This window comes from Mustela nivalis, assembly GCF_964662115.1.
Source record: "Mustela nivalis genome assembly, chromosome: 10".
Taxonomy (NCBI): Eukaryota; Metazoa; Chordata; class Mammalia; order Carnivora; family Mustelidae; genus Mustela; species Mustela nivalis.
Genome location: NC_139029.1, coordinates 12,472,701 through 12,493,022, shown reverse-complemented (window position 1 = coordinate 12,493,022; position 20,322 = coordinate 12,472,701). Strand labels below are relative to the sequence as shown.

Here is a 20,322-nt window from a genome sequence, read left to right as displayed (position 1 = left end):
CCAGAACCAACACGGCATTACATGGACAGGGTCTCTGATTCAAACGGGTGCCTGGTTTGCTGGGACCATCCCCCTTCCATCCCACCGGGGTAGTCACCTTGGACTTTGGAAATGTTCAGCTTTCCTTTTGGACCGTACCCTGCCTCTTGGAGCTGGGTGCAAAGGGGGTGCCCCGAGGGGGCTCACTCAGCAGAGCTGACTGACTGATTGTTGGGCTGGCAGAGGGAAGCTGCCCACCCCCCATTCTCTTTGCTGCTGCTGCTGTTTTTTTCTCAAAGGAAGTAACTTCACGATGTGAAGATGGAGATGAAGAGCCAGGCCCTAGAATCTGACTGTGGGATTTGAATCCCGGCTTTGCTGGCTGTGCCACCCAGGGTGGGTTTCTTAACGTCTCTGTGCCTCAGTTTCCTCATCTGTGAAATGGGACCGGTAATGGTCCTGGTTATCATGAGCATTGAACGAGACGGTGAACGGTAACCACGCAGCGCGACGCCTGGTTTATTGACAACGGCTGTTACTTCCGGAACACCTGCTGTGGGTCAGATGCCATATGTGAATTACCACATGCCAGCCTCCACTTGATCAGGGTCTGAAGCTTGGGATCCTTTTGTCAGCCTGCTCTGTCTCCTGGGTGAGTATTTGTGTCCCTGACTCCCAAATGTTGGAAACGTTAGGGGCGCGAGACCGGTCTTCAACAAGTGGCAGGCTAGGGAGTGTCCAAGTTAGCAGGACGTGCTTTCTCTACTTCCAGATGGGGTTCTCCCAGACCACCCAGGTCCCACCATGTCCTGGGAGGCGGTCCTTCTAGTTCCAGCCTCCTCCTTTTCCTGCCTGAGTTCTTAGACCTCTCTACTTGTCCCAGGTGCTTTCCCTGCCCCAAGGGCCAAGGCAGGGCGGTCACTATGTAAATGTCTGTGCAAATCCCCTGGTGTCAAGCTGCCAGCTCTCTGATGAGGCAGGGCCACCTCCGGGGACCCCCACTTCCCAGCCATGGGACCCCGGGCCAGGGCGGTCTGCTCCCTGTTCATCCTGCTGTGGGTCCTGGCTGCGCCGGCTGAGAACTCAGACTTCTACCTGGCTGGGGATTACCTCCTGGGTGGTCTCTTCTCCCTCCATGCCAACGTGAAGGGCATCGTCCACCTCAACTTCCTGCAGGTGCCCCAGTGCAAGGAGTGAGTCTCCCATGTGAGGCTGGACGTGGTGATGGGGATGGGGTGGGAAGCCTGAGCTGGTTCCGTGGTCCTTGGGGGACCAGGCCGTGACCCAGGGCTCAGAATGCTCCTCCTCATTCATTGCCAATCCCCTACTGGCCTGCAGGGGGAACCCGCACAGTTCACCTTACCAAGATCGTCGGCAATGGAGTCCTGAAACACGGGGGCCTGGGTGTCCCGTGTCACATCTCTTAGTAAAGACTTATAGGATACTTGAGCCTGGGGGCGGGGGGTTGTAGAGACAATCCAAACCACCCCCACTCACTTTGGCAAGGGAGTCTGTGTCAAGGTCCGGTCTAGAAACCAACAGGTATGCCTTTGGAAGGCAGGAATGTGGTTTTTCTGTAGCAGGTTCTCAGGCTGGAGGGGAAGGTTTGCATTTCCCTAGGACTGCGGTTAGGCAGTGGTGGTGGTGGGTGGGGGGTGTTTCCAGGACTGCAAGGGATTTCCCTTGCTCGCCCTTCCCCTGTGAGCCCCATGGGGGTGGCGGCACCGCTCCAGATTAGGTGAGCCGCCTTCATGCAAGCATGAGATTTGAATTAGTGACCTGGTGCAGAGAAGGCGAAGATAATCTGAGAGAGAGGGATGAAGGAAAGAGTGTGCAAAGGAGATGATAAAGGGCTGACTCTAAGAAATGCACCCTGTACGTGATGGTGGGGGAGGTGATGTGCTGGTTTGAGAATGGGAGGGTGATGGTGCCAGGGATGGTACTGGGCACATTCTTGAACGTTCTGATGCCTGTGATAATGGTGGGGAGTCCAATGAAGTGACGGTGGTAAGGGTGGTGACGTTGATGATGTTGATAGCAATAATATTGGTGATGATGCAAATGGTGAAGAGTATGGTGATGATGGTGGTGGTGGGATGGTGGTGACAGTGATGGTGGTGAGTATGGTGGTGGTGGTGATGGTGGGGAAGATGGTGGTAATGATGGTGACGAAGATGATGATGGTGGTAACAGTGGGGGGGATGGTGATGAAGATGATAACAATGATGGTGGTGGTGATGGAGGTGATGCAGATGATGGTAACGGTGGTGGTGGTGATGGCGGTGATACCCTTGATGACAATGATGTTGGTGAAGATGATGATGGCGATGATATGATGAAGATGATGGTGCTGGCAGTGATGGTGGCATTCGTAGTGGTGGTCACAGACACGTGGTTTTAGTGATGGCAGAGGTGATGATATTTTCCTAGGAATAGTAGGTATGACGGCGACTCTAGTGATGACAGAGATTGTAGTGGGTAATGGTGATCACATTGGTGGGTATTGGTTGAGTGGTGGTAGAGATCATGGGGAAGGCCATAGTGGTGACAATGGTAGTGACTGATGGTAGCCACAAAGATCACAGTGTCAGAGGTGGTCATAGGGATGACGGTGATTCTAGAGATTTGGTATGGTATGGGGACCGTGATGTGATAAAAATGCCAGAATCTTCTGGAGCGGCTCCTTCTGGGACAGCTCCTGGGTTTTCCTATGGGAGGCAGAGGGAACAAGCTGGCTCTCGCGTCCCTTTCCCTTCTCACTCTGCACGTGCTTCCCACCCCACCCCATGTGGCCCCTCCCCCCCAGGTATGAAATGAAGGTGCTGGGCTACAACCTACTGCAGGCCATGCGCTTTGCGGTGGAGGAGATCAACAATCAGAGCAGCCTGCTGCCGGGTGTGCTGCTGGGCTACGAGATGGTGGACGTCTGCTACATCTCCAACAACATCCAGCCCGTGCTCTACTTTTTGGCTCGGGAAGACTATTCCCTGCCCATCCAGGAGGACTATAGCCACTATGTGCCCCGCGTGGTGGCCGTCATTGGCCCCGACAATTCCGAGTCCACCACAATCGTGGCCCACTTCCTATCCCTCTTCCTCCTTCCGCAGGTGAGGCCCCTGGCTCCTGGGGGAAGGAGGTGGGGAGGGCGCAGAAGAGTAGTTGTCCAGAGGGCTCACTTCCCCCCATAGTAATGGGGGTAGGAGGAGGCGGGAAGCAGGGTTGGGATGTCAGCCCCAGCCCTGGGAATGCAGCCTGGCTGATTGGTTAAGAGCTCAGGTTGTGCACCTTGGCTCTGAGTCTTGGCCATTGTGAGGCCTTGAGCAAATCTCTTAACCCTTCTGAGTCTCAGCTTCCCCAATTGTACAATAGGATGATAAGAGTTAAGAGTTCCATCCCAGGATTATCTGAAGGTTCAAGTGTCTAACCTCTCTGGAGTCTGTGGGGTACAGTGGCTTGTCGATGATGCAATGGTCATTATGTAAAGAACCTTGCGCAAAAACGAAGACTCAGAAAGTTCTATTATCCCCTATGGTTGCCTAGCATAGGGTCTGCCACACAGTAGGTCCTCAAAAAAGGGCCATTCGTATTGGTATTGTTACGGTGTCTTTGTCCTCATGATTGAAAATGCTGCGACCAGCATTGGCCTGAGATTTTCATGCATTAAGGAACAGCTAGCATAAGAAGATAGCTCACAGAAGGTAGATAGTTACAAATACTATCATTTTTGCTGTCATTTTTATTATGTAAACTCCAAGGGTCTGACCCATGGTGGGTGCTTAGTAAATGTTAGTATACTTACGTGAGGCATCTAGTTCAGGATGTAACTCATTCTTTCATTCATTTGACCAATATTTCCTGAGCACCTCCTGTGTAGGTACTGTTGTGGGGCTGGGGATACAGCAAGGGACGAAACATAGGAGCCCATCTCCTGGGGGAGACAGGCCATGTCAGTAACCACATGATAAGGCTGCTGGGAAGTGGGGAGGGCAGTGCACAGAAGCAAAAGGCAAGCAGGGTGAGGAAGGCTGGACAGGTCCGTGAGCAGGTAGAAAGGTTAGGGGGCACTGCAGTTTCCAGCAGGGTGGTCAGGCGGGTCTCAGTGACCGTTGGACAAAGACCCAAGGGAGGTGAAGGGGGGAGCAAGCTATGTGGGTGTCAGGAAGAGCCCTCCGGGACGAGGAGACAGAGAATGGAGAGGACGGTTGGTGCCTGGTGCATTCACAGGACCCGTGAGCAGAACTGGGACCCCGGGGAGAGTAGGAGGAGATGAGGTCAGAGAGGTGAGGGCTGGGGTCCGTGATGGAGCCCCTTGGGGGCCCGTGAGGACTCTGGCTGTCCCCGAGTGACTTTTGGAGCTGTTGAAGGGTTTTGAGCGTAGAGGTGAGGGGACTGACCCCTGTGCGCTGGGTCCCCTGGCTGCCACGGTCAGCAGAGACCACGGCGGGAAGGATGGGGCGATGCTGTGGGGACCCAGGTGGGGCGACAGTGGCCTGGGGAGCCCCTCACTCACACTGGCGGCCGTCCCGTCGGGCAGATCACCTACAGCGCCATCAGTGACGAGCTGCGCGACAAGAACCGCTTCCCCTCCTTGCTGCGCACGGTGCCGGGCGCGGACCACCAGGTCGAGGCCATGGTGCAGCTCATGCTTTACTTCCGCTGGAACTGGATCATCCTGCTGGTGAGCAGCGATGACTACGGCCGCTACAACGGCCAGCTGCTCAACACGCGCCTGGCCACCCGCGACATCTGCATCGCCTTCCAGGAGACGCTGCCCATGCCGCAGCCCAACCAGGAGGTGACGCCGTGGGAGCGCCAGCGCCTGGAGGCCATCGTGGACAAGATACAGCAGAGCTCGGCGCGCATCGTGGTCCTGTTCTCGCCCGACCTGGCCCTGCACAACTTCTTCCGCGAGGTGCTCCGCCAGAACTTCACGGGCGCTGTGTGGATCGCTTCCGAGTCCTGGGCCATCGACCCGGTCCTGCACAACCTGACTGAGCTGCGCAACACGGGCACCTTCCTGGGCGTCACCGCCCAGAGCGTGCCCATCCCGGGCTTCAGCGAGTTCCGCACGCGCCCCCCCCAGGCTGGGCCACCTGCACCCACCCGGACCAGCCTGGGGGCCACCTGCAACCAGGAGTGCGACAGCTGCCAGGACACCACCGCGTCCTTCAGCACCATCCTCACGCTCTCCGGCGAGCGCGTGGCCTACAGCGTGTACTCGGCTGTCTACGCCGTGGCCCATGCTCTACACAGTCTCCTCCGCTGCACCCGGACCACCTGCTCCAAGAGGGTGGTCTACCCCTGGGAGGTGAGGCCCCGCCCGTGGGTAGTCAGGGCCCCCCACCCTGGGGCAGGTATGGAGTGGTTGCCACGGAAACCGCTGGTGCCCGTGCTCCGCGCTAGCCTTCCCGTCTCTTGCTGCGTTCTGGGCAAATTGGTGGGAGAGGCCATAGGACCACGCCCTGCGTCCAGACGCACAGAACCGGACAGAAGTCCTTGATGGTAACAAAACTCCTTTTTTTCAATTTATGTAATCATTGCCATCCAAGACGGCTTGTGCTGGGAGGAGAGTTGGGTGAGATTCCCTGGAAGGAAGTCTGGGAGGCCACAGGCGTCCCAGGTCCCCTGCCGGCGTCTCTCTCTCCCTCCCGCCGGGCTGGAGACCCTGGGGGCCGACTGGTGTATTCTCTCGGTCAGGGTTATGTATCTTCTCTTGTTCTAGGTTCGTGTTGTCTGGATTCAGACTTGCAGTTTCAATTTGTGTTTTTCTGATGTGCGCGCGTGTGCGTGTGCACGTGCACACACACACACACACACACACACACACACACACTCTAAACCAGGAGCTCTTCGTGGGGCTAGAAGGTTTTCCTGAGGCTCTGTCGGAGTGGGGGGGCTTTACATCAGAGATACTCACTTCGGACCTTGCTCCCCAGCATCTCTCTGCTTGAAGGGTCCCTTGGCTTTTTCATAGTTTGGCGTTCAGGCTCCCCCAAACTTTGCGTATATTCTGTCTGTATTCTCCCCTTCCTCCCTTTTCCTGGATCCCCCGATCCCAAATATCTGTTCACTTCCTTCACAGAGCAACTTAGTTAATTCTGTAAATATTCCCCCTTCTCTTCACGTCTTTATTTGTAGCCTTCTACCCCATAATCTCAGAGCCCAACCTTGCAACCCCAAGTGCTTGATTTTTTTTGAAAAAATGCAATTATTCTTTAAAAGGAGTTCTAGGGGGGGCCTGGATGGCTCAGTGGGTTAGGTGTCTGCCTTCAGCTCAGGTCGTGACCTCAGTATCCTGGGACTGAGCCCCGCTTCCGGCTCCCTGCTCAGCGGGAACCTGCTTCTCCCTCTCCCACTCCCCATGCTTAGGTTCCCTCTTTTGCTGTGTCTCTCTCTGTCAAATGAATAAATAAAATCTTAAAAGAAAAAAAAGAAATTCTAGTGCCAGCCAGAGAAATACTATATTTTATTATATGCGCTGCTATGTTAATAATATACGTAATTATCACGTGTCTTGTGCTTTACCGTTTTTTGAGCCTCAGTAGGCGCCGAGGGCCTGGTATACATCGCCCTAACTCGTGGCCGTCCCAGGAGGTTGGTAATCTACAGAGAGGAAGGCTGAGGCAGGGAGTCAAGGTGACCCATTGAGGGATGGTTTCAGTGGTAAGGGGCAGACCACGGCTTTGAACGCTGGTCGGCCCTTTGGCCCCCGCCCCCCATGGTTTGCCCACCACACTCTTCAGCTCTCCCAGCCGTGAGTGCCAAGAGCCGTGATGAAGAACCAGCCGACGTCTTTCCTCCCCTACCGGTGGAGTAGGGAGCCCAGCGCAGCCCGTGTGAATGTCACCCAGGCCTTTCACGGGCATGGACAGTGTCACTGTGGGAATTAGGAAATGATGCACTTTGTGCGGACACGTTAGACCTGGATGCCGTACAGGGGCTGTGGCTCGGTAAGAGTGTGAGCTGGGCTCCAGCTTTCCCTCCGCTTTGCCTTAATGGACCCTCTTGTGCCAGACCCTCCACTATGGCTGGGAGAGCCACCCGATTGATTTTTGTCATAACACGTACCCTACATTGTTTCTGTTGTGTTTATTTACTTGTTTTCGTGTTTATTGGCTACTCTCTACCCTGCCTCCTTCCTCCCCTCACATGTAGTCCCGAGAGAGCAGGGACCTTTCAGTCCTGCTCAGTGCGGTCTCGGTCTCGGCAGCTGTTGGAACTGGGTCTGGCTCCCAGCTGACTCTCAGTGAATATTTACTGAGGAACGAGTGAATGAGCACTTACTGTGTGCTAACTAACCCCTTTATGTCAGTTGCCTTGGATCCCCAGACATGCTGTGAGTAGACACAGTGAGTCGATGATGGCTCTCCCACAGATAGGTTCAAAGAAGTGATGATCACCTCGCTTAGGACTTGCACGTACTTCTCAGACTCTTCAGGTCTAATCATTTTGTTTTATAAAAAGCCCGTCTGCCTGCCTTTCTTCCTTTTTTTTTTTTTTTTTAAGATTTATTTATTTATTTATTTGACAGAGAGAAATCACAAATAGGCAGAGAGGCAGGCAGAGAGAGAGAGAGGAGGAATCAGGCTCCCCGCTGAGCAGAGAGCCCGATGCGGGACTCGATCCCAGGACCCTGAGATCATGACCTGAGCCGAAGGCAGCGGCTTAACCACTGAGCCACCCAGGCGCCCCCTTCCTTCCTTTTTAAAAGATTTACTTATTTATTTGTTGGGGAGAGAGAGAGCAGAAGCAGGGGGAGAGGCAGGCAAAAGGAGAAGCATCAGGAGCCTGATTCAAGACTCCGTCCCAGGACCCTGGGGTCATGAGCTGAGCCCAAGGCAGATGCTTAACCAACTGAGCCACCCAGACATCCCAGCGATGATCCTTTGCGACCCCTTACCTTGGAGCCCTGGAATCCCAGGTTGCTCAGCCCAGCCTGGCCAGGTCCGTGTGGGGATAGGACCTGGACACCAGAACCTTGGGCCTCCATCATTCTGACTCCGGTCCAAAGAGGCAGGACCACTTGGGAGGAGTCTCCCTCCTCTCAACTCCCAAAACCATTGCCCTCAGTCCTAGCAACACGAGCAAATTCCAGAGAAGCTTCCAGAGCCAGGACCTCACTCCCTGCGCAGGGTGGGGAGAAGGCTAGGGCCCCGAAGTCCTTGGCTATCTGTCTGTCGGTCCTAGAGGGGAGGGGAGGTCCGGACTCCTGAGATATAGCTCAATAGACTCTCTAATTTATGGAGGGAAAATCTAGGAGCCAGACTGATGGAGTATCTAAGCTGGAAGTTCTTTTGGGGTCAGCCCAGAGAGGTTCAGTGACTTGCCCAAAGTCGCACAGCAAATTGAGCAAAGAGCTCACATTGGAATTCAGGCCCCAGGATGCCCAATTCAAAGCATGTTTCAGTTTGTACCAGCTTTTGCCTACTCAGTGTGATGGGGGACGGTATGCAGAGAGATTGGAGAGTGGCCTCAAATGGTGGGGAGGCAGGAAGCACCCAGGGGACAGGGACAGGTGCTGCTGACCCTTGGGCATAAGAGAAGCAGCAGGCTCTGGGATCCAGATATTGGGTCCCCGAGGGTTGGCCGAGGTGACTTCCAGGGAGAAGGGATATTATCAACACCTGGGCGGGAGGTGAGTACTCACTAGTTTTTTTGTTTGTTTGTTTTTAAGATTTTATTTATTTATTTGATAGACAGAGATCACAAGTAGGCAGAGAGGCAGGCAGAGAGAAAGGGGGAAGTAGGCTCCCTGCTGAGCAGAGAGCCTGATGCGGGGCTCAATCCCAGGACCCTGAGACCATGACCTGAGCTGAAGGCAGAGGCTTAACACACTGAGCCACTAGAACTTACTAGTTTTCAGGCACTGTGCTAAGTTCCCAACACAGGTTAACTCACTGATGGCTTCAGAGCCCAGGAGACATGGTTTGTGTTGTCCTACTGTGCTGAAGAGGAAACCGGGGCTCATGAAGGTCAAGCGGCAGGTCCAAGGCCTCAAGCAGGTGGCAATGCTGGTGTCTAAACCCAGAGGTATCTGAGACCAGAGCCGGCACTCTCAGCCACTGCCCTCGAAGGCCGCCTGCACAGTCCTATGTGCAGCTGTGGAAATCAAGGCTAGAGGGGTGGGAGAACTTCCCCCAGGTCTGGCCCGGGCTCTGATGCCATGCTCCCTTCATTTCCCTTTGGCCCCTTTAGCTACTTCAGGAAATCTGGAAGGTCAACTTCACCCTCCTGGGCCACAAAATCTTTTTTGACAAGCAAGGGGACCTGCTCATGAGCCTGGAGGTCATCCAATGGCAATGGGACCTGAGCCAGAACCCGTTCCTGAGCATTGCCTCCTACTACCCCGCGCTGCGGCAGCTGAAGATGGGCCACAACGTCTCCTGGCACACCGCCAACAACACGGTCAGCTCTCGGATGGCTGCGGGGGTGCCGAGGCCTGGGGCTGGGCGCCAGCTCCGGCTGGGGTGGCTGGGGCCCTTTGGACCGGAGATCTCTTATCAATAGCCAGTGGGGGCTCTATATGTGTGAGGAGTGTCTGGGCCTCGCCCCTCCCAGTGACCAAGCGCTGGGAACATCTAGGGCTTTCTGGCTTCTCTGGACCCAGGGGCTCAGGAGCTGTGCCAAGTGAACGTTTGCTGGCCACGCGTGTGCTAAGGATGTCATTTCTCGTATCAACCAATGCTCACGCTTTTGGTGCGGTCCCCGGACCCTCCGCTGTGCCTGCCATCTGTGATTTGAAAGCTCCTTTGTTTTACCCTCTTAGACAAGCTGTCAGGATGGCGATGGCGGGGGTGTGGGGAGGGTCGGAGACCCAGTCTGGTGTGTGTGGGGGGGTGGGGATATAAAAGCTTGAGGGACCTTCATTGGCATCCTCCCTACCCCCCCACACTCTCCACCCTGTTTCTGCGATGCTGGGTGCTGCTGGTTCCTGCACTTCGTGTGGATTTTGATGCCATCAGTTGGGTTGGTGTCTCCCTTAATTTATGAGTCTGTGGTCCCAAGAGACCACAGTTGGGGGGCGGGGGGCAGGGCTGAAACAATGAAGATGTACTCTCTCCCAGTTCTGGGGGCTGGCAGTTCAGCTCAAGATGTCAGGAGAGTTGGTTTTCTAGGGCGTGAGGAAGAATGTTCTGGGCCTCTCTCTCCCACCTCCTAGTGGTTGGTTGGCCATTGCCAGCTTTCCTTGGCTGGGGTTGACTCCCCCGACCTCTGCCATCACCTCCATATGGCCTTCTCCTTGTGGGTGTGTCTGTCTCCCAATGTCCCTTTTTATAAAGACTTTGGTCGCTTTGGAGTAGGGGCCCACCTGACTCTGCTAGGACCTCATCCTGACTAATTATATCTGCAATGATCTTATTTCCAAATAAGGTCACATTTGAATTTTGAGGGGAGGCAATTCAACAAATAACAGTGTCTTCGCCTGGGTTTCTCCTGGAAAGCAGAGCCTGAGGCAAGGGTTTATGCACAGACATTTTGTTCCAAGATATGAGGGACCAGGAGTAGGTGATGGGGGGGAGTTCATTAGGGACACAGGGAACATCAGTAGAAGAGAACACAGTTCTCTGGCTGTGCTGTGAGCTGAGTCTTACCAGAACCTTCTGAACTGCCACTTTAGAATTGTCCCCAAGAGAGGGAAGAGGATGGGATGGATCCATGGGTCTGTACCACCCCACCCCCATCTGCTGTGGTCAAGGGTCACCCCATGGAGCATTAACTCCCTTGTGCTTCCGAGTCACACATGCATGAGTGCCCAGCAGTTTCCCACGAGCATCTCATACCCTGGCCCCAGGGCAGAGAGCGAAAGAGACTGAGTGCTGCTTAGGTGAGATGCCGATAGGCAGCTCCCACACGATGCTGTCGCTGTTGCTGTGGCAGGACTAAAAGGAGGTTTGAGAAGACGTGAGGGAGCCCACAGGGATATCTGCACCTTGCTGTGCTCACCGTGAAGCTGTCCTTCCTCCAGCCCAGTGGAAGGGCAGCAGCCAGCCCAGTCCCTCCAGTGGGAACTGAGCGGACCCCCCACAGCCCCTGCTTGCTGCAGCGGGGTCCCAGGTGGAGCCCCTACTTCTCGTGTCTCCCTCTGATCTGAGACTTTTCTTCTGCTTTCAGTAGGCATTTAGAGCTCTATCTATCCCTCTAAGTGCTATGTTCACTGCGTTCTATAAACTTTGGTGTATATATATTTTAAAGATTTTATTTATTTGACAGACAGAGATCACAAGTAGGGAGAGAGGCAGGCAATGCGGGGGAGCGGGGAAGCAGGCTCTCTGCTGAGCAGAGAGCCCCATGTGGGGCTCAATCCCAGGACCCTAGGATCATGACCTGAGCCGAAGCAGAGGCTTGAACCCACTGAGCCACCCCGGCGCCCCTTCGCTTTGGTATATATTAATTTAAACGAATTTAAATTATGGTTAAAAAAAAAAAACCCTAGAACATAACATTCACCTTCTTGTCCAGTTTTTTCCAAAGTTTTAAAAAAATTTTTTTATTGCAGCAAGATATACATAAATAGTTTACATCTTCACCATCTTGAAGGGCACAGTTCGGTGGTCTTGGGTACATTCACATTGTTGTGCTAGGACCACCAGCCTTTACATCCGGACCTCGTCATTTACAGAATGGACACTTTATACCTGTTAAACACCAAGCCCCCATTCCCGCCTCTCCCCAGCCCTGGAAACCACCTGTCTGCTTTGTGTTTCTGTGAATGTGACTAAGAACCTCCTGTAAATGGAATCACATGGTATTTGTCTTTTTGTGACCTGCTTATGTCCCTCAGTATCATGTCCTCGAGGTTCATCCATTTTGTAGTGTGTGTCAGAATTCCCTTCCTTTTTAGACCAAATAATCCATTCAATCAATGGATTATGATTATATGATTATGAATAATCATAATCCAATAAAAAATACCACATTTTGCTTCTCCGTTCATCCATCAATGGGCACACTTGGGGCGCGCCTACCTTTAAGCTATTGTGAATAATGCCGCTGTCAGCCTGGGTGCGCAAATATCTCTTTGAGACCCTGCTTTCAATTCTTTTGAGCATGACCCGGAAGTGGAAAGTGGATCATGTGTTAATTCTCTTCTTAATTTTTGAGGGGCCGCCATATTGCTTTCCACAATGGCTGCACCATTTCACATTCCCAGCTGTGGACAAGAGGTTCTGGTTCCTCCACGTCCTTGCCAAGACCTCTTGTGTTCTGTTTTTTGTTTGTTTGTTTTGTTTTGTTTTGTTTTCTTTTGGGTTTTTGCTTTTTTCCAAAGTAGCCATCCTAATGGGTGAGAGGCATCTCTCGCTGTGGTTTTGATTTGCATTTCTCTACTGGTTAATGACTGAGCATCTTTTCAAGTGCTCATTCGTCATTTCTATCTCTTCTTTGGCGGGATTCCTATTCAAGTGCTTTGTCCATTTTGAATTGCGTTACTACATTCTAGGAGTTGTCTTTATATTCTGGATATTAATCCCTTGTCAAACATATGATTTACAAGTGTTGTCTCCCATTCTGTGGGTTGCCTTTTTACTCTCTCGGTAGTGTCATTTGATGGACAGAAGTTTTTAAATTTTCACAAAATCCTATCCAGGACATCATTGCCAGATCTAGCTTCATGAAACGTGTTCCCTATGTTTTCTTCTCACTGTTTCTGTGGTTTTACGTCTACCACTGAAGTCACGGATCCATTTTGAGGTAATCGTATACAGCGTTCAGTCCAACTTTATTCTTTTGTACGTGGATATCCAGTTTTCCCAGCACCGTTCATTGGAAAAATGATCTTTCCCCCACGAATGGTCTTAGAACTCCTGTCAGAAATCGCTTGACCGTATGGGTGAGGGTTCGTGTCAGGACTCTGTTCTATTTTATCGGTCTGTATGTTTGTCCTTATGTCCATACCCCCCAGTGCTTTGATACTATATTTTTATTTATTTATATTTATTATTTTACTATAGTATCGTAGTAGGTGTTGAAATCAGGAAATGTGAGTCCTCTAGCTTTGTTCTTTCTCAGGAAGTGTTTTGGGTCTTCAGGGTCCCTTGAGATTCCACCTGAATTTCAGGATGGGCTTTTCTATTCCTGCAAAAATAAATAGATAAATACATACATACATACATACATACATACATACATACATAGAGTCACTGGGGTTCTAATAGGGAGTGCACTCAATCTGCAGGTTGCTTTGGGTGGTATTGACATGTATTGACATGTGTTAAGTCTTCCAAGGCATGAACGTGGAATGTCTTCCCATTGACTCAGGTCTTCATCTCTTTCGCAAGTGTTTTGTCCCCTTCTCTGTTCTGTGGCTGCCTGTTTATCTAGAACCACTAACGTTTCTCTCCCAGGCTCTTGGGAAGGTATCCTACCTGTGCTCTCACTTCCACTCTCGTCCCTCATAGTTTAAGGTCAACAAGAAATCCAGGACAGTCCTGTGGAAAGGAAGTCGGGTCCTGCCGCTCCTCTGCGTGGAATCCTATCATAGTTTCTCACTTCATTTGGAGTAAAAGCCTGAGTATGGATGCCACCTCTTTAAATCAATCTGTCCTGTCCTTCGTGTTCATTGTACTCAACTTCTGTGGGGCTTCCTGCTCAGCGACCATGCCACGTGCCCCCTGCCACAGGGCCTTTGCATATGCTGTTCCCTCAGCCTGCACAGACCTCTTCGTGGGTTGGTCCCTCACAGCCTTTGGGTTTCTGCTCCAGGGTCAGCTTCTCAGAGAGGCCAGCCCTGCCCTCACCCTTCAAATGTGCACTCAGCCCCTCTATCACTTTCCATCCCCACTGCATGGCTCTACTTACCCGCCCGGTATTGATCACCACCTGTCAAGTTAAGCATTTCTATGTATATAGTGTCTTTTCTGCATGAAAGTATTCATTCCTTAAGAACAGAGACTTGGCCTCACCGGGTTCACTGCTGTATTCCCAACACCTGGCATTGGTATGAGCTCGGTACCTTTTTGAATGAATGAATGAATGAGTGAATGGCAGGTTGAGAGTCCACAAGTGGACTCTTCACTTAGGGAATAGTGAAGAGATGGGTTTGGAAGGTGGTGGTGGGGACCAATAATGGTGAGGGGGGTGGTAAGCCGTAGTTCTGGATAAGGCACGCATGTGTGTTGGGGTGCATGCGTGTGTGGTCCCACGGGTGACAGAGAAGACTGCCGACCGCCTGGAGAGGCTGGCAGGGAATCAGATGTTTCATTTTTGGCTGATGGAGAGCCCCTGAGGTTCTTCCAGGAAGGAGCTTCAGGCAGGAGAACAAGACGTCTGGAGGTGTCATCTGATGGCCATGAGCAGGAGGGACAACAAGGGAGGAGCAGGAAGGCAGGTGACCTGTCAGAGGCAAGAAGGGAGGGACTCTGGGGCCAAGTGGCCCTACTGTGGCTCCCCTTGTCTGGGCTCTGGCCCTTCACATGCATGTTCATGTAACACCCTCTTATTTGTGCATCAGAATGATTTTTGTCCCACCTGGATCTAAACAGGCTGCCCCCCTCCAGGAGCCACCGTTGCTTCCCACCTCCCCTTCATTCTTAGTGTGTCCCACACGAGACTTCAAGATGTGGCTCTCCCATCCTCCACCCTTCTCCTGGGACCTCCTGACTCCCTTCTATTCCCCTGCCCGTACTGTCCCGTCTGCTTGTAATTCATTCCTGTGTTCCACAAGCCATCAGTGGGGGCTCCTCTGTTCTCTAGAGGTAGGGAACATTTCTGTTCTCTGTTCATCTGAAAACCCTGCCCCTCCACAAAGGCCATGTTCACGCTACTCTTGGACGCACATGGCAGAAGCTGATGGAAACAGAGTGTGAAGCTGTTGCGTCCCATCATTGAAAACTCCAGGGGTAGACCGTGCGGACTTCAGGCATGACTGGATTCAGGGTCTCTCTCCAGATCTCATTTCCTTCCTTGAGAGTGCTCTCCCTCCGTGGAGACAGGTGACTGTCAGCAACCCCAGAGTCACATCCTATCTTCCTGGCAACCTCAGGAAGTCTCCATCTCAACAGTGGGGTGCTTGCTGTTAGAAGGTAGCTTAGGTGTCAGGCAGGCCAAACTAAGAGGGTCCCTGCAAAGGTCCAGTTCTAATGGCAGTTCCTCCTCCTTCCGTATCCCAGACAGGGGCCAGGCTTCCCTCCCCTGAACATCCCACTAGTTGGGCTCAGGATCTCTTGTCCTCCTGCTTCTAGATCCCAGTGTCCATGTGTTCCAAAGACTGCCAACCTGGGCAAAGGAAGAAACCCATAGGCATCCATCCCTGCTGCTTCGAGTGTCTTGACTGCCTTCCTGGCACCTTCCTCAACCGAACTGCAGGTAGGACTTGCAGACCTGCACCCCTGCCCCACCCCATCCCTCCCTCTCCTGGGCTTTCAGGGCCTTTCATCTTTGGCAGGGTTTCTGGAGTCTCACCCAGGGACCGTGTCTAATTCCAGGGTATCTCCTTACGTGCTGGTGTAGAGAAAAACCCTCAGTGCACACTGTTAGGGAGTGTGGGAGAAGGAACAGTCCTCAACCAGGCAAGGCTTCCACTGATCCCCACTCCACACACATGTAGCCAACCAAGGACCCAGGGGAGTCAGACCAGAGAATGTCCACTGGATGGATGAATGAGTGAATGAATGAATGTCTCTGTCCATAGAAGAAATGTTTCCGGCAGGTGGGGATAGGATCTGATTTATCTCTCTGACCTCCCTGTGCCTAGCATAGTTCAGAGCATATAATGTGGGCTCAGTGAATATTTATTAAGTTACATCCTTGATTAGACAAATTAATAGTTCCCCCTATAGACCATAAAGTCCAGGAAGGTGGGGACAATGTCTTCTCTCTGTCCGTATTAGTGTTGAGCACGGTTCACAGTTGGGGCTCCAATTACTTTGTTCATGACTTCCCTGATTAGTAAATTGAGTGGATATAGACATCGACCAGAGGATTTATCATGTACCTAGTGAACCCAGGGCACAGAGTAGGTGCTCAACCAAAGTTTGCTGGATGATTTCACAGGCTTTTCCTCTCCTGGTTGACCAGTAGCCTGAAGACAGGAGGCTAGGTTTTACCCACGTCTGTGGCCTCCTACCTCAGGCGCTCATCACCGTGGAGCGTGCTCGGGAAAGCATTGGTTGAATGAATTCTTTGCCCAAATGCAAATGTCTATCCCACCATAGGGTACGGTCCTGGAAGGAAGGAATTGCATTTTTTAGGATCAGAGTCAAGGGAACCTCAGTTCAAATCTTGCCTCTGTAACTTACCGGCTATAACTTACAGCTTTTGTGGCTGCCTGGATGAGCCTCAGGTTCCTCATCTGTGGAATGGGCTTGCAGTGAGGAGTGGATGGGCTAGTGGATGTAAGGGACGCAGAGAGGGGTGGCTAGGACTATAGGCATTGCCTTTTGCTTGCTCACCCCCGAGCCCCCATCCCTGAGGCCTGACCTGGTGGAGGTGCAGAGGACGTGGCTGTCAGCAAGGTGGGCTTTTGCAGATGAATATGACTGCCAGTCCTGCCCAAGTCACGAGTGGTCCCATAGGAATGACACGTCCTGCTTCAAGCGGCGGCTGGCCTTCCTCGAATGGCATGAGGCCTCCACCATCATCGTGGCCATGCTGTCCTTCCTGGGCTTCCTCAGCACGCTGGCCATCATGGTGGTCTTCTGGAGACACCTGCACACGCCCATGGTTCGCTCCGCCGGGGGTCCCATGTGCTTCCTGATGTTGGTGCCGCTGCTGCTGGCCTACGCCATGGTCCCCACGTACGTAGGGCGGCCCACGTTCTTCACGTGCCTCTGCCGCCAGACCTTCTTCACCCTCTGCTTCACCATCTGCATCTCCTGCATCACCGTGCGCTCATTCCAGATTGTCTGCATTTTCAAGATGGCCCGGCGCCTCCCGCGCGCCTACGGCTACTGGGTGCGCTACCACGGGCCCTATGTCTTCGTGGCGTCCTTCACGGCGCTCAAGGTGGTCATCATGGTGGGCAACGTGTTGGTCATGAGCGCCAACCCTACCGCCCGCCCCGACCCCGATGACCCCAAGATCATGGTTCTGTCCTGCAACTACCGCAAGGCGCTGCTGTTCAACACCAGCCTGGACCTGCTCCTGTCCGTGGCTGGCTTCAGCTTCGCCTACATGGGCAAGGAGCTGCCCACCAACTACAACGAGGCCAAGTTCATCACTTTCTGCATGACCTTCTACTTCACCTCCTCCATCTCCCTCTGCACCTTCATGTCTGTCTACGAGGGGGTCTTGGTCACCATCCTGGACCTCTTGTTCACTGTGCTCAACCTTCTGGGCATCAGTTTGGGCTACTTTGGTCCCAAATGCTACATGGTCCTCTTCTACCCGGAGCGCAACACACAAGTCTATTTCAGCAACATGATTCAGGGCTACACCATGGGGAAGGACTAGCTCCAACTGTGGAGCTGCCCAGGAGGCCGGAGGCTTTAGCTTCGGGTGATGGAGCCTGTGGTTTGGGGGCTTGCTTATTCAACCCCAGCTGGGCACAGGGACACCGTCTCTAACAGTCACCTCTTCACCCTGCTTTGATTTGACCTCCTCCCCCCAGGTTCTCTGCATCCTGGCCACGTTTACCCGCTTTCCCTATAGCTCTTCCCCATTCTAGGAAAACCACCCAGGGTGACCTGTTGGTCTCCAAGGCAGAGATGGATTTAGGCAGCTGACAGTCGCCATCTGGTGGTCACAGTTGGTGTCTGAGGGTTCAGGCTCCTACCCCTTCAGTCCTGTTTGCATAGTGAGGGAAGGACACCCTGGAGAGGGCTGGGCTGAGGCTGGTGTGGAGGGATGTCTTCCCCGATATGAGGGGGAGGGCAGTCAGGTCTGCCCACAGGTCTGTGCCTCACCGCCCAGACTCCCTCAGAGCTCGGGACCCAGCTTCTCTGAGTAACGGCTGGACACTGGGGCTGCTTCATAAATGTGTGGGAATAAAACGCACTTGGGTGAAGTGAATGAGTTTCCCTTTCGTTTCCAGAGGTCCTCCAAGAAAGAAGATTTCCTTCAGTTTCTATCCCAGCATTGCCACTTCTGAGCTGTGTCCTTTGGGCCCATTATTTATTCTTTCCTCCACTTCCCCGTCTCTATCATAGGGACAATAGCGGCTTCTTGGAGGCATTGCAGGAACAGAGAGAATGGGCATGGGGTGCATACAGTAGGTACTCAATAAATGCCAACCACTGCAAATCCACATGTCCCTTGAACGATCAGGGTCAAAAGAAGGCTGTGTTTCCTTTTTACACACAGATGTCCATGGAACACACTCTAGTCTATGGTACCAGCCTCTGTTGGAAACTAGCTTGGCCCCCAGCGAATTCTGGGTGTTTAGCGGGTGCTTGGGTCTCACGTGTGCTCCGGAGCCAGGGTGGGCCATGGCAGTGGCATCTCGGCACTGCCGAAGCTTGGAGAAGGTGCCGTTCTGGGTGTGGCTGTGCCTATGCCCATTACCCGCAACGGCAGGAGGAGCCCCAAATTTTCTGCCTCCCAGGCTCCCCAGGGAGCCAGAATGTCAGGGCTGAGGCTTCTAAGCTGCTGCCCAGAGAGGCTGAGTGACCGGCTCAGGGGCGGCCAGCCAGAAGGTGGGAGCCGGAGTGTCAGAGCCCCAGGCTTCCTGAAGACTCGGTGACTGGGGTGACCTTGAGACTATCTCAGAACTCCCCCGGGTGCAGTTTCTGGACTGACCCTACACCATCCCTGGCAGGAGCAACTTCTGGAAGCTCATTTGCAGCTGGGAGGGCAGGACTATCTTCTTCTTGTCCTGAATTTACCTCTCTCATGCTTCAAGGAGGTGGGTGGTGTGATCCTGGTTTGAACTCCTTGGAGTTTGGGGGAACCGCCTTCACGTTATGGGGCTGCTTCTCCATCACGGTGGGGACAGTCCCCACTTCTCTTACCAGAGCTGGCCCGTAGCAGGGGCTCCGTGAGTATTGACGGAGCAGCTAAATCACTCGTCTCCCTGCCCTTCTCCTCCACCGCTCCCCCCAGCCACGGCATCGTAAATTCCATGCATCTCTCGTGGCCTTGGGTGCCGGAGCGGCTCTGAGAAATGCAGAACAAACACTCGTGCTCATCACTGAGGACAGCAGTGAGCGTGAATCACCCTCCCTGCGGGCTTTGCTACATCATTCTCTTTCCTCACCAAACTCCATCCATCCCGTACCATTAGAGTCCTTGTTTTGTAGATGGGGAGAGAAGGGCCCTCTAGGAGGTCACGTAACTTCCCCAGCCCTTCCCAGCCCCTTCCCGGAGCCATGACCTGCTGTGGAGTATGACCCAGACACCCCGCTTGGCGAGTTGGGTGCAGGGGCGGGGGGCCGTAATCACATTTGGGGGGGGACGCAGTCTCTCCACCAGGCGTTATGGTGTGCTGGGGAGCCTCCGATTTTAGGGAGACGGCTGGTGGATGCGGTGCCCGGGGAAGACCCTGGGGGAAGCTGGCATCTGGAAAAAGCAATGAAGGGCAGAGAAGTGGCCGGAAGGCAGGGAGTCGGAGTGTGGGGAAAGCTCGTGGAGACAGTGAGGCAAAGGAGGGGTGCCAGGACCTGGGGGCCGAGGGTGGCCGGTGTGAGAACCAGGCTTGGAAAGCTAACTGTGGCTAGATGTTGGGGACCCTGAATGGGTATCTGACCTTGTCTTCCTGGTGCCCACCGCCAGCGTCTGTGCCCACAGGACGATGTCCTGGGTCCCCCGAGAGGCTGTTCCTGGCTGTCCCTCACCTCTGTCCTCTTCCCACAGTCCTGAGCTCTGGCCTGGCTTCCCGGCTAGAGACTGCAGGGGAAGCCCCCCCAGGATGGGCCGCGGTGTGTGCCCATCCCTCCTCCGTCCCCTGCTCCTGGGTCCCAGGAGGAGACCTCACCCAGCCCCGAGCTTGCAGAGAGCCGCTCTGCCGTCTGCTCCTGGATGTGTCTGTGTCTCGTCCCCCTCGCCCTCGGGACCAGATTGTCAGGCTCAGGGACTTGTAAGCTCTTAATTCTCTTTTCTTACATGCTTCTGAGGCCTTGGTTAAAATTTTTTTTTTTTTAAGAGATAATGACCTCCTTTTCCTGGTTCTGCCTTGCGGACCGCCCTTAGAGCGAGAATCCCGGAATCCTGCCGACCTCAGAGAACGGCTCCACGCCTCGTTCTACCGCTGCCCTGAGCTGAGCTCCTCATCCGCCTTGTTCCCCTCCAGTGACGGGAGGCTCACAGAGGACAATGACAGCTGCTCGACATTTTTGTTAGATGGAATCAAACCCGTCTCTTTGGGATTTCTATTTATGGACCTTAGTTTCATCTTTGGGGACCACAAATTCAATCTCATTCCTCTTTCCCATGATGGTCTTTTGTACGTAGTGGCAACAAGAATGATTGCCT

The 20,322-nt window shown here is 53.4% G+C and overlaps 1 protein-coding gene across 1 annotated transcript; it reads left to right on the top strand.

The window, feature by feature from the left end:
* The first annotated feature begins 2,791 nt into the window (after window positions 1-2,791).
* TAS1R2 (taste 1 receptor member 2) lies at window positions 2,792-17,920 on the top strand. The gene is made up of 5 exons (XM_082686187.1): window positions 2,792-3,086; window positions 4,514-5,287; window positions 9,175-9,384; window positions 15,159-15,282; window positions 16,445-17,920. Exons 1-5 carry the CDS (start codon window positions 2,793-2,795, stop codon window positions 17,365-17,367), a joined length of 2,325 nt encoding a protein of 774 aa, XP_082542313.1. The 5' UTR covers window position 2,792; the 3' UTR covers window positions 17,368-17,920.
* The last annotated feature ends 2,402 nt before the right edge of the window (window positions 17,921-20,322 follow it).

Excerpts from the sequence above, each read along its gene's own strand:
- TAS1R2 (XM_082686187.1), top strand. The coding sequence starts at position 2,793 with ATGAAGGTGCTGGGCTACAACCTACTGCAGGCCATGCGCTTTGCGGTG. Across the intron at positions 9,385-15,158 it reads GGCACACCGCCAACAACACG|ATCCCAGTGTCCATGTGTTC; the intron begins GTCAGCTCTCGG and ends TCCTGCTTCTAG. Across the intron at positions 15,283-16,444 it reads CTTCCTCAACCGAACTGCAG|ATGAATATGACTGCCAGTCC; the intron begins GTAGGACTTGCA and ends GGGCTTTTGCAG.